General features: G+C 51.9%; 1 protein-coding gene across 4 annotated transcripts; it reads left to right on the top strand.

Moving 5' to 3' along the window:
* Positions 1–2940: 2940 nt before the first annotated feature.
* Positions 2941–12747, top strand: SPTSSB (serine palmitoyltransferase small subunit B). 4 transcript variants are annotated; one of them, XM_038183900.2, is made up of 3 exons: positions 2941–3085; positions 5116–5234; positions 11141–12747. In XM_038183900.2, the coding sequence occupies exons 2-3, from the start codon at positions 5191–5193 to the stop codon at positions 11412–11414; spliced, it is 318 nt and encodes a 105-aa protein (XP_038039828.2). In that variant the 5' UTR covers positions 2941–3085; positions 5116–5190; the 3' UTR covers positions 11415–12747. The 4 variants fall into 4 exon arrangements, with proteins under 4 accessions (XP_038039828.2, XP_038039829.2, XP_027320325.1 ...); XM_038183901.2 differs by having other exon boundaries at positions 2943–3085; positions 5119–5234; XM_027464524.3 differs by lacking the exons at positions 2941–3085; positions 5116–5234 and adding an exon at positions 6076–7957.
* Positions 12748–13383: the final 636 nt, after the last annotated feature.

Below are 13383 nucleotides of genomic sequence, written 5' to 3'. Positions count from 1 at the left end.
CGCAGAGAACTCTGCAGGTATTTTGCTCCTGCACTTCTGGTAAATTGTACCTATCCAGACGAGTAAGGGGAATCTCCGGGCCTGCCCCGTGTCAGCACAAGTTCCCGTCTGCAGAGGGCAGAGCCTGTCATGGAGTTAATAAAATCATCACCACGGTACTTCGGTATGACTCGGTAAATATTTGCCATTCGAAGTTTGCAAATACCAAACGTTCTCATAGATTATGACACGAACGCAGACAGCTAACCAACGCAGATCTTTATTTTTAGAACCTCCGCGTTTCCGTGCTCTCAAAGGGTTGCCTTAGTCCCTAGCGAGCAGCCTCACAGCCTGGTGCTTTACCTTCCGGGACGGATGAAGCTTGGTATATATGAGTGAAATAAGTGGCAGAAAGCAGTGGGTCCGGGCACTGCATAAATCCCTGCTTCCTCTGGCAGGAGCCAAACTGCAGGAGCTGGCAGAAGGAAACGGGATCAACGCACACCTGGACACCAAAGCCTGCTGTGGTGTGCAACGCAGCCGTGGAGCCAAAAAGCTACCTTGCCCAGTGGTATTTCCCAGCAGGGTGTGACAGAGCCTCCAGACTCATGGAATATTCAAAGAGTGCAGTTTTGACTCTATAACTGTTGAGCCAGCCTTCATGGCAGGTATGCAGCGTTATTCCTGTCTCAAGGGGGTAATCTGCATGTGTCCTGCAGCAGAGGAAGCCAACGCTCGGATCCCCAGCAATAATTAACACAAATCCCCGGTGGTGAAACAAGGAAGGGAGCAGATCTTGCAGAGCACCAAACCCCAGCTAGACAAGGAAATAAACTGACTTTTTTTTATATATACTTCATAAAAAATAATGACTTTGCTATGACTCTTGCCATACCAAGAGCATGACTCTTTCGGGGTTCAAACAGGTTTGGAGCAAGGGATGGCAACCCCAAGGAAGGTGACGGCTAGATCTAGGTTACCCATGTCACTTACCTTTTATGTTCTAGGTCTGTTTTTAAGGCATTGGGAGCTTTGGGGCTCCATTGCCCAGGGACAAGGGGCAGCCCAGCTTGGTACAGGCTTCTCCTGGCTCAGTCAATGGAGGAGACCAACAGGAGCAGGCAGCTCAAGGAAAAAGAGCAGGTGGAGGGAACAAACCTTCCCTTTCCCAGCACCAGTGCATGATAAAACAAACCACAGCCTCAGTTTTGAGAACCAACAGTGTTTTTGCAAGTATTTTTAAAGGATCAGTGTGAGGGATACACACCTGCTACTACATCCCTGGCAAAAATCTCATATCAAGCCCCATCTGCCCAGCATCCAGGAAGCTAGAGAGGGGTACGACTACTTGGTAGTTTAAAACAAAGCCTCTGTGTAAGTATTTTAGGATCAAAGACTAAGCCAGCATCAGTTCTGCAGACAACATCCATAAAAATAGCAGCAGAAGGAAGAAGGTTCTTAGGGTACGAGCTGGGAACGAAAGCACCAAGCACCACATCCTGATTGCCCCTTTGCTGCTGGTGCTACTTTGTTTGTGTAAGCGCCTTTAAAGACATCAAACAAGGAAAGAGCATTTTTAAAGCATCATTAAAATGTGCTCCTATACAAAAGCAGCTTCAGTAGCTGTTGTTACCTCTGGCCTCTGAAACAGTCTGAGTTCCTTTATGGCCTTCAGCAGACACCACAGTGGCAGTGTCGGGGTGACAGGAGCCAGCCACACCTCGGGGCACGACCAAAAGGCCATGGCCAAACCCTCGGGGTGCTGCTGGGGCAGCTGCATCCTTGTGCTGCCCCCAGGCAGCTGTGTTCACCTTGTGCTGCAGTCACTGGCAAAAGAAACTTCTTTTTTGGCAGATGGGATTGGGGGATGTGGGATGTGGGGCAGGGAGGTGGGTGGCTCAGTGCTGGGGCTGAGGATGCACCCATGGGTGCCCACGCTCCTTCGGGCTGGGTGCAGCACCCAGAGGTGATGGTGCCTCCTATGGCACTGGGGTGATTTCAGCCCACCTCCAGCTGTGGGAGCTGCCTGCTCATGGACAGGGATCAGGACCTGCTCAGGGCAAAGACCCAGCACCATACACAGCCCTGATCCCACCGGTGCTCAGGGGGTGTTCTCAGCACCCTCTGGTCAAAACAAGTGAAAGATTTTTGCCTTGGAAGGCAGAACAACGCGCACCGCAGCGGGGGGACACCAGGAACCACCCAGAAGTGCCACATCCCTGCAGGAAACCCCAAAACCCTAAAAGACAGAATCAGCCCGGCCAGAGGAGCGCTGCCATCGCTCTGCTCAGCGAGAGAGGCTGCACCTGCATCCTGCTGCGGGGAAGCAGGCAGCGTGAGCACGCCGGGAAGCTCATGGAGCTCTTCGGCAGCGAGCAGCCCGCTGCAGCGCTCTTGGTACCGAGCAGGGAACAAGCACAGAAAACCCAAGCTGCTTGTCGAGAGGCTCTGCGCAGCAGAGGGCTCTGCTTTGCCCACCCGCACCTCTCTTCCTGCGCTGGCAACACCTCCCCTGATCCTCCGCCACCAGTCCCCTCCTTGCGGCGGGCTCCCCGCAGCGCGGCTCCCCCCCAGCCGCAGTGCGAGCTGCGCTCCCGCCTGGCTGCACCGCATCCCACAGCACCCCACAGCATCCTACAGCACCCCACAGCACCCCACAGCACCCCACAGCACCCACAGCATCCCACAGCACCCCACAGCACCCCACAGCATCCCGTACCGCTGCATCCCACCGTACCGCATCCCATTACATCCCCCTGCATCCCACCTTACCGCATCCCCCTGCATCCCATCCCACCCCATCCCACTGCACCGCACCGCATCCCTCCGCATCCCCCCGCATCCCCCGGCCCCGCACGGCCCCGCCGGGCCCGCGGGTGGCCGCAGGGGGGCTCCCTCGGGGTTCGCCAGCCGATGCCACCCGGAGCCGGGCCGCCGGGGGGGGCGCGTTGACCCGCGGCCCCCGCCCCGCTCCGGGCCCGGCGGGGCGGGGCGGTGCGGAGAGGTGCGGAGCGGGGCGGAGAGGTGCGGAGCGGAGCGGTGCGGAGCGGGGCGGCCGGGATTTAAGAGCGGAGGGCGCCGGGGCGCGGAGCGGAGAGGAGCGGAGGTGAGGGCGGCGCGGTGCGCACGGGGTCCCCGGGCTGGGGGGTGAAGAGGAAGGGAAATGAAAAAGGGAAAAGGAAGGAGAAGGGGAATGGGAAGGGGAAAAGAGAAAGGGAAGGGACCCCCCGGAAGGCTGGAGGTGTCCCCGCACCGGGAGCGGTGACCTTGGCGGAGCGGAGCGCGCAGGATGAGCGCCGGGATGCGCGCAGGGCAGCGGGCAGCTGAAGGGCGGCTGCCGGCCCCCGGACTTGTTGCAGGGAGCGATTTTGCAGCTGCTGCAGCCAGCTTGGGGAAAACGAGGCAGGGGGTCCCAGAGGAGGAGGTTGGAGGGGTCTGGAGGTGGAGGTGCTGCCGAGCTGCGGTGCACCGCTCATTGCGCGCCGCTTTCCACCCCGTGGCTCTCCAGGAGCTGCTGCTCGCTGCCGGCCCCCCCGGTGGGATGCAGCGGTGCCAGAGGGCAGGAGGGTGCCAGGCGTTAAGAGCCGCTGCTTTGCTTCATCAGCACGGCCGGCACTCTGTGGGCTGTGTATTTACAGGTGCTTGAGGGATTTGGGTGTTTCGTTCTTTGGCATTTGGGTATTGTGAGCGTGGCCGTGCTGCAAGAGAGGCTCTGCGAGTCCCTGGAGTGAGTCCTGCACAGAGCTCAGGTGCTGCCCACCAAGCAGCACAGGATGAAAGGGTGCCTGCAGAATACGTGCGTGGTCACCCAGTGCCAGGAGCATGGCCAGGACACACGACCACACACAACCCGGTGAACGGCACCGAGACTCGGGTGCTGTAGCCATGCTGTAGGAAAAGCCATCCATGGCCCCGTGGTGCGTTCTGCCAGGCCCGCCTGTCCCGAGCTTTCCCACGTGTGTGGGTAGCAGTGGTGCTCCCTGAGCCCCGCCACGCTCCAGGCGTGGAGCTGAGTGCGGGAGCATTCCCCAAACAGGCACCCAGGACACCCAGCAGGAGAAGCCCCACTCGCTTCTCCGCTCAGGCGTGGGTACCCGGCACGTGCCTTCGAGTCAGATCTCAAGGAGACCTCCTCCTCTCTGCTCACCTGGGCCATCTGGTTAAATGTGATTCAACCCAGCTTTTGGGGACAGTCAGCACAGCGGCGTGTTGCGATGTTGAAGAGCCTTGTTGTGCCCTGCTGCCTGACCGAGCAGGAGCACTGCTTGTCCCCTCCGCTCCAAAAATCCACGGTGGTCTTGCTGTGTCCCACATTTAAGGGCTTTTCTGCTGTATCAGTAGTTAGCTGCCTTCAAACCTGTCTCCTCCTTGGGATGAAGTGGCCTGCCAAGGGAGTTGTTCCTTATCAGATCTGTGGGATTAAATGGGTTTCTGAAAAATGCAGATCTCCCCTTTCATTTCATATCTGTCGCAAGTGTCTCACTTCGTTTTTCTTTTCACCTTCCAGGCTGATAACCAGCGTGGTGCAACACTGCTTCCTTTCCTTCCTTAGTGCTCAAGGGATATGCGCTTGCACAAGAGTTCGGAGCTGTTTTCCCCTAGTCCCTGCCATGAGCATGACATTGTTCACCTGCTCGTATTACCTATAGCACAAGAGCAGCTATTATTTTCAGCTGCTTCTGGAATGACTCAGAGAACCAAAGAAGTCCAAATAAAATAAGAAATGCATTTGAAAGTAAAAGTTTGCAGAACCCAAAGCATCTTGGCTGTTCTGCGAAGTGCGTAATGCGTGTTCACTGCCTTCTGAGCTCCCAAGCCTTGTAAGCTCCCTTGAAGGATCTAGCCAATGGCCCAGATGTTAAAAATCTTGTGGGAGCTTAGGTCTGCCCTCTAGAGCAAGGCCAAAACCCCTATAAGATACCACATACACAAGTTAGTTCTTTAGAGCTCTACATTTTGAAGTATTTGCAATTTAGACCCGGTGCTGGCCTCTTGTCACAGATTTTGGGGGCTAGTTGGGAATCAGCTCTGTTCAAAACCATGTTAATAAACTATGATTAAGTTAATTAAATTACACAGAAAACTCAGGGAGCAATTGTGCTGAGGTTTCAGCTTGCCGATGTGTTTCCCTCCCAGCAGTGCCCATTGCCAGAGACCGGCTCGGCTCCAAGGTGCGGGTCCTGGCACCAGGGGAGGACGAGAGCCTGGAGCATGCTCGGCCCAGAGAAGGCTGGAAAGGAAGGGGCTTGTAAATCGTAAGTACGAGCTAGTTGTGCAGGAGGGCGTCTGCGGGAGCTTCAGAGAGGGGGAAGAACAGAAAAGTCTTTGAGAGTTTAACCTGGCCTGGAGATAGGTATTGGCAGGAGCCAGGATGGAGCTGTCCCGAGTCTGCTTTTGTCGCAGAGAGGAGCTGCATCTTCCCTCCTCCCTGCCCGACTGCAGAGATCGGCCTGCAAAGCTGCATTTTGGAAATTCCCTAGGTGTACTGCCACCGGGTACAGAGAGATGCTGGTGGGAATCCACAGCTTCCAGCTGCAGGTGTGTCTGTGCACCAGTAGGCACGGCCACGGCTGGGTGCCAAGTGACTACTGCTTCACTGCCTTGTTGGAAGCTGCCAGAGGTAAAACGAAGCCTTTTCTGCCAAGGGATGGATGGTGGGTTCCTAGGTCTTGTGCACGTTGCAGGTGCTGAAGCAGAAATGGGGCTGAAAGCGCCATTGCCACTGTTTCCACTCCTGCAGTATTTTCCCATTCCTGGAAGATTATTTTTTTTTTCCAAGAAAGGCCCGAGGTGCCGTTGGAGCACGTCCACCAGCATGCACACAGCTGAGTCACGGGCAGTAGGAAAACGTCGCCTGGCCTCGGCTTCATTCATTCTGCGTGAGTGGTGGCCAGAAAGGGACCTGTGTGGGGTCTGCCAGCGCCGCTCCTGCAGCACAGCAGCCGGCAGCAGCGCGTGGCCAAGCGTGCGCCGAGGTGCTGATGCAGGAGGACGAGTGCTGAGGAAGAGATCCCAGAAATAGCCTCAAAGCTGCTGTGTTTTCTCTCCAGAACTTGAGGAGGGGAGGGTATTGATTAAGGTCTATACGTAAAGGTGCTATAAATGGTGCATAACTGTGCATAACGGGAGCCGTGCAGGGGTTATTGCTGTTCCTTTCACTGACATTCTCTACCTGGCATTACCTCCCTGGGAAAAACAAGCTTTAGGGTGCATTTAAACACCCACGTGTAAGTACTCCAGGGTTCGGCTTGCCCACAGGGAGCAGGCAGCTTTCCAGGCCAGGCTGCATACAGGGAACCAGAGCAGCACAGATGCAATAGGGACGCACAGACGAGACGGTGTCCCCAGGCAATGCTGGCATTTGGCTTTTCCATGCACTTTTAACTGCTGCCTCATCTAAATTTCCTCCCAACTTCTTCCTGATTACTGGTCCACTGGACCCGTGTTTCATTCATTATGCACTGCGTGGTGCTCGCCGGATAAAACGCATCAAAGCAGATGCACGTCGGACTGGGACTGCGCATCCCTTTCTCCTTCTACTTGCCTTTTCAGGAACGTCAGCCCACATAAAATCAATGGGGTCATCCCAGAGCTATGTCAGCATGAGGGGGGCCTTGGAAAAGCCAGGAGGGGCTGTCTGAGTACCAGCAGGGCAAGAAGGAACTGCCACAGTGGGATTACAGATGGCACCAGTTACAGACAAATAATTTGCAGACTGGATATTGATTTCAGTTTCCATGGGGCATGGCTACCCATACTTCTAATAGCAGAAATTAGACCACGTACCTAATTGTTGCAGTTTGCCTCGTCGGATTTGCCACCTGAAGCCTGCGTGCTGTGGGTGTCCTGCACACGAGGCCAAATACAAACCTCGGGGCCCATGGCAGGATTTTTCTGAAGCTTCATCACGGATGCAGTCCCTCAGGAGTCTGCAAAACTGACCACGTCTTGCTCCTGTGCTGTCACAGCAATTATTTAGCGTAAATCAATGTTCAGCCAGCTAAATATTTGCAATATTTGGGATTGATTTTTTGCTTGGTTGGTTTTCCTTCCTACTTAGTTCATAACACTTGGCTGTGTTTTCCAGTGATGGTGGGGCTACCCACAGCTCCAGCCTTTTGCTTTCCCCAGCTCTAAAATTGTCTAGAGCAGACTATATGTTGGAAACCCTTTTTCTGTGTGTGTGTAGCCAGCCAGACTCTCCCGGTGAGGGTGAAGGCATTTGTCAAGCATTCTTTGGAAACCAGTCTGTCCCAGTTCCCCTGCAAGAATGTTTGTTTCCTTCCAGAGGAATTTCCCAGTGTGTGCACCTGGGCAGGTGCCCTTCAGCCACCAGTTGGGGACTGGTGTGAACGGAGGGCCCAAAACATTGTCACCCAAAGCAGAAAAGCTACAGCAAAATACTTACTGCTGGCATCTTTAGGTTATACCCCCAAACACCACCTGTAGCACTGTGAACTACAGCTGGAGTTGTTTTTTTTTCCTTTTATTTTTTTCTTTTTTGAGATTAGGCATGCTTCTAAAGGAAACCTGGATTTTTTGGGGGGTGATGATTTATCTTTCCAAGCACTCTAATCAGAGACATGTGTCAACAAGCAAGAAAATCAGGTTGCCGCTTAAGCCAATAAAAGCTGCTTTACAGGTTTCTCTTCTTGCTTTTTTCCTTGGAGGTGAAATTGCTGAAAATAACTTGATTCTTGCTCAATGGCTCAGGAGCCGAATTCTATTCATTTTATTCAGAGCTGACTGTAACAGCCCTGTGCCCTCTAAACAGGAAGGCATTTCCACAACACAACTGGATGCTTAAATTCAAATTTGTAGACAAATGATTGCTAATTTGTAGTTGCCTAACAGGGAGTTATCTCCTCCCGTTACGGCGTGGAGCAAACTGAGAGACAAGTAGCACAGCACCCCGGCCGCTTGGAGCTCCAGCTGGCTGCAGCGTTGATGTGAGAAAATCCACTAACGCTTAAAAAATGTAAGCAGAAGCCCTCTTAATGCAGAATTTTTAGCCTCAGAAGTTTGCCTAGCCACTCCTGGTGAGCCTGGAGGTGCGGAGCCTCGAGGTGCAGCCCCAAGCTGATGCAGAGGGAATAGGGTCAGGACAGGCAGCTGTAACACAGGGTTTCTGTATCTCATTGCCTAAGCAGCTGCTTAAGGAGGGCTTTTTTTTCCTTCCCATCTATGTTTTCCTTCTATAAATTATTCATGGAGAACTGCATCGTCCTGAGACACCCCTGGTGCTTGCTGGTGCGGGGTGCTGGAAGAGCCCGACCTCGGGCTGGGTGTTGTCGCTGGGGATCGGTGACAGAGCTGGGCTGAAACACTGTCCCCGGGCTGGAAAAACCATAAAGATGCCTCAGGAATAACTCAGGAAGCCTGCTCCTTATTTACTTCGTCCTTCTTCAAGTATCCCTCCAAAAGGGCAGCGTCTAGCAAGCGACACCACCACGCCTGCAGCCCGGGCTGCTCAGGGATCGGTGCAACCAGCCCAGGGACTTTTTGTTGTTATCCTGGGCTTTTCCTTCTGCTGGTGAAGGCAGAAAGCTGCTCGAGCCCCTCTTCTCTGCCCCCAAGCCCCCTGCAGCCCCCTGCTAACCTGGCGGGGCAAAGCGGGCACGGCAGGCGCTCCTCCTTGGCCAGGCTCCCCAGCTATTTACCCAAGCAAGGAATGAGTTTGAGCAGCACGGGTATAACCCCAGAGCAAACACCGCGATCCTAGATAGCATAAGAGGGCTCTTATCGGTCTGCTCTCAGTTCTATAGGCAAGGGCTTAACCTCTTCATTGAAAAACGCTGCTCTTTTCGCAGGCGGTATAAATAGAGACACTTTTGGCTCCCGGTGAGTCACAGTTTGCCAGCTGTGTCATTTTTATTACAGGCTTTGCAATATTTACAAGGCTTTAAGGCCTCTCCCGAGTTCTGCCTTAAAACCATTTATCTGGAGGGAGTCATCTTCCATTCAGGCCAGGCCAGAAGCCCGTGGCAGACCTTTCTCCCCAGCCTGTGCCCTCGCAGCTGAAGCTTTTCACAGCACAGATATTTGTGGGAGTTAAAAAGGAAGAGCCGTGCCCTCCTGAAGGATTGCAGGATCTCAGTCTGGGAGAAAAGAGGAAGAAGGAAGGGAAAGGAAGGAAAGGGACTGCTTTGGGAGAAGGAGGGGAAAAAGATGGGTTAGGGCTGGAGGACACCGAAGAAGAGGGGCGGGTGGAAAGTAAAGACTGGACAGGGCAAGGGCAGAAACTTCTCCGCGTGGAAATCTGCTAAGGCAAACCAGCCTCCCCCCTCTCCGTGCACAGCGTTTGCTGCGTTCCTGCACTTGTTGCCAGCAGAGAGGTCATGTTCATGGGGGTGTTGATTGCTGAGGAGCAAGCAGGGAGCAGATGGAGGAGGGCTGGATAGGAAGCCAAGGGGGGAGAGAAACGCCGGGAGAGGAGCCAGCGGATGGGGGAAGGAGGCAGCCAAAGCAGGAAGCTCCCCAGTCGGCACCATTGGGAAGGCAAGTGGAGAGCCAGAGCAACCTGAAAGGCTGCCAGCTCAGGTGAGCCTGTGCTTGCTGCCCTCCCAGAGAAAGGGGGCAAAAAAAATCTGTCGTACAGCATCTCCGCAAGGCGAGCTGAGCGCCAGGACGAAGCTGAGCCATCAAGGTGCCGCACGCAGCAGTGCATCCGCTGGGACAGGTGGTGCCCAGAGGTAACCAGAGGGAAGCTGCTGCAAAACGAACATGGTTTGGGGGTTTTTCTAATTTGTCTTCCCTTTGGTAAATACCCACATAGTGCCTTACTGTGGAGAAAATACACCAGACAGCCCCCACCTGCAGCAAATGGCTGAACACCGTAATTTATTTGGCCTATACCAGTGGTCCATCGTTACTGCAATCACAGGCAGCAAATTTCCCAGTGTTAGCTTAGTATTTATGGCCCTGAGGGACAGAAACCTCCCATTGCCCCAAGCTCTCTAAGAGTGGAAGGCAAAACCCATTTCCTAGTTAATATTTGCTCAGCCGTTCTCCTTTGTCGCTACAAGAAGGACATCGAGGTGCTTGAGAGGGTCCAGAGAAGGGCGACGAAGCTGGTGAGGGGCCTGGAGAACAAGTCCTACGAGGAGCGGCTGAGGGAACTGGGCTTGTTCAGCCTGGAGAAAAGGAGGCTCAGGGGCGACCTTATCGCTCTCTACAGATACCTTAAAGGAGGCTGTAGCGAGGTGGGGGTTGGCCTGTTCTCCCATGTGCCTGATGACAGGACGAGGGGGAATGGGCTTAAGTTGCGCCAGGGGAGTTTTAGGTTAGATGTTAGGAAGAACTTCTTTACTGAAAGTGTTGTTAGACATTGGAACAGGCTGCCCAGGGAGGTGGTGGAGTCACCATCCCTGGAAGTCTTTAAAAGACGTTTAGATGTAGAGCTTAGGGATATGGTTTAGTGGGGACTGTTAGTGTTAGGTCAGAGGTTGGACTCGATGATCTTGAGGTCTCTTCCAACATAGAAATTCTGTGATTCTGTGAGATGGGAACAATGAAAGCATAAAGCTGTTATCTGAGAGGAAATTCCTTCCTAGACGCGTAGATTCCACTAAACACTCTTCTAATCTGCAGTGGATCTTACTGCTTTGGAATGAGCTGAAAAAACTTCTTATGCTCTTTGAGATTACTTTTTCCCCTCCTTCATAGCTTGTCTTCATCCACAACTGCAGAGCACTACCAAATGGTTATCAGAAGTAAGCAGATTTTACAGGGCTGCCCTTTTCATTTCATCCTTCGTCCGGAGCGTGAGAGTGCCATCCACAGGGATGCAAGCTGGCCCAAAGCCTTCCCTTTTTAAATGCGTATTACCCTGACTTCCACGTGAACCCTGCGCCTTTACGAGCTAATGGGGTTTTAATTCTTACGCAGAATGAATAGCCAAACATACTCCTAAGTGGAATGCCAGGAGCCAGAGCCCAACTGATACAACTTTAATAACTGCAGGCAGCAGTTCCAGAGCTAAAGGTTGGTTGCCTCCGGAGCAGTAGAAGCTGTTGGTGGTACCGATGCCTTGTTTCCTTTCAAACTTTATTTTATGTAACAATTACACGTGGAATTGGACTTGAAATACGGCCACACCACCAGTTTTTATTTCCAGGTCCTTTCCACTGCGGGTGCAATCTAGACTTCTCTGTCGTTACAGGTCATCTTCTCAGGGCCACTGGAAGCTGAAGATGGATATTAAGCACGTGAAGGACTATATCTACTGGCTGTACTACCAGTACCTGCTGATCACCTGCAGCTACGTGCTGGAGCCCTGGGAGCAGTCCATGTTCCACACCATCACCGTGACTGTTTTCGCTATGGTGGTGTACACTGCCTACGTCTTCGTCCCCATCCACGTCCGCCTGGCTTTCGAGTTCTTCTCCCAGATATTCGGAGGCCAGCCCGACAGCACGGTTTCCGTCGTGAACTGAACTTGTCTGAGTAGTGATTAGCAGCGTGTGAAATGCAATGGCTTCTATGATTTTGTGTATTTATTCTGAAGAAGTTTTGCAGTTGTGAAAATCCTACTCAATCTTACACAATATGGCTTGCTTAATTACCATAGCTGACAACCAGAATAATGCACTGACTGCTGGCTGCCCGGTCCCAGCTGAATTAAACACAGGCCTGCTTTTGTTGTGTGATACTGGAGCACGTCATCTGGAATGCAACACTCACCTAGTATTAAAACAGCTCACTCTAAGCAAAATATTCATGTACAATGAGGAGTCCCCTGCTTTCAAGACCATCTTCTAGTCTCTAAAATCTCCAGGACTTTCTCTCTTGGAACAGAAGGCAGGCAGGCAGGACTGCACGGTTTTCAAGTGTATGGCTTTATACACCTCCAGCACCCCAACTGACTCGTGCTGGCATCCAGGGAGCAGCAAAGGCTGCTTCTGATGGCTGTGAGGAAGAGCATTGCGCTGCTTTTACAGAAAGAAGTTCTGCCAACAGAGTGCTGGGGCAAAATAAGTTGTGCTGAGAGGATGTAAGGAGATGAGTAAAACAGAGCGTGGTCTGAGTGCTAACTAATATCTGGTTTTTGACTTCTGGTTTTTAATGGGTGGGAGAGGAAATTAGAAGAGGGTAACTTGAATCCAACTTTTTGCGTGCAGGTTGCTGCATCTGTTTAGATGGTCTAAGATAGTAAAAAGAAAAACAGGTTATAGGTAATCTTGCAGTTTACTGAAAAGGACAGAAAGAAACGGAATTGTGTCTGTGTCACTGCACTCCTGCCACCTTTGAGAAAATCCGAGACATCTTTTCTTTCTGCTCCCATTCACTAAGGCAAGCAAAGTGCATGCTGCACCAGGGGAAGATCATCCAGTAAATAGAGTGGAAGTAACATTTCAACAACTGCAGGGAAGTCTGAGTGCTTAAAGACATCCCCTTTATAAAGAAGAAATGAGATGTATTTTAATTGCCTGTGGGAAGTTTCTCAAACAATGGAAGGTTTGTTGCTTTTTCACTCTACATCCAAATCAAATATCAATGCCAAATCACATGAATTACACAGTGCATGTATCTAACGGCTGATGCTGCTGTTATTAAAATGAGAGGTGTAAAATGTAAATAGCTTTCAAATGATGTTTGCACACTTACAGGATTAAAAAATATATATATTTTTCAAGCTGCAGTGCTTAAAAGAATGATGCCTTCCTACATTTGTTTGGAAACAAAGACATGTTTTGAAGGTTGAACAGATCTGAACATGTGTATGCAGTTTTTCCGAAAACAATAAAATTTTATTCTTTGGAAACAATACTTCAGTGCATGACTTGTATCTCTTGTTTTCTCTTTACTTGTAGGCACCGTGATGCAAATCCAAGTTGGTATTATGGCAAACAGATCATTTTGCTGCAGGTGTTTTGAGGTGAGGTTTCAGAGCTCCTTAAATATATCTGTGTGTGGACTGCAGTGGTCACCCTCATTAGTGCTCCAGCCTGAGGCAAAAAGTTGCTGAGTACCTCAGCCTTCTGCGTGTCTGTTGTTACCAGTTCCCCCTTCTCATCCATCAAAGGGGGTACAGTCTCCTTGGCCTTTCTTTTCTGAGCGACGTACCTCTAGAATCCCTTCTTGTTGTGTTTTGCATCCCTTGCCAAGCTCAGTTCCAGGGGATCTCATCCACTAGGTCTTTAAATAGCTGGAAGTTTGCTCTTCAGAAGTTCAAGGTCCTGACTTTGCTCTTCGCCAGGCCCATATTCCTCGAGATCACAAATTCATCCTGGGCGTGGTAACTGCAGCCCAGACAGCCTCCACTGCCTCCTTCTTCTTTTTTTCTCATTTCCCAGAAAGGTTGTTTGTTCCCAACGGCATCAAACCCAACTGGCCTGCTTTCAGCAGTACAAGGAAAAACACTTTCTTATAGGTATGCAAAGGTTGGGTCTCATATCTTAAGGA

This window comes from Anas platyrhynchos, chromosome 9 (assembly GCF_047663525.1).
Source record: "Anas platyrhynchos isolate ZD024472 breed Pekin duck chromosome 9, IASCAAS_PekinDuck_T2T, whole genome shotgun sequence".
In the NCBI taxonomy this organism is placed as follows: domain Eukaryota; kingdom Metazoa; phylum Chordata; class Aves; order Anseriformes; family Anatidae; genus Anas; species Anas platyrhynchos.
This window is presented reverse-complemented; position numbering and strand designations above follow the sequence as displayed.

What these genes read in the sequence shown, in the direction of transcription:
- SPTSSB (XM_038183900.2), top strand. Translation starts at nt 5,191, where the DNA reads ATGCTCGGCCCAGAGAAGGCTGGAAAGGAAGGGGCTTGTAAATC. An exon ending in AAGGAAGGGGCTTGTAAATC is followed by an intron (nt 5,235 to 11,140) that starts GTAAGTACGAGC and finishes CTGTCGTTACAG; the next exon opens with GTCATCTTCTCAGGGCCACT.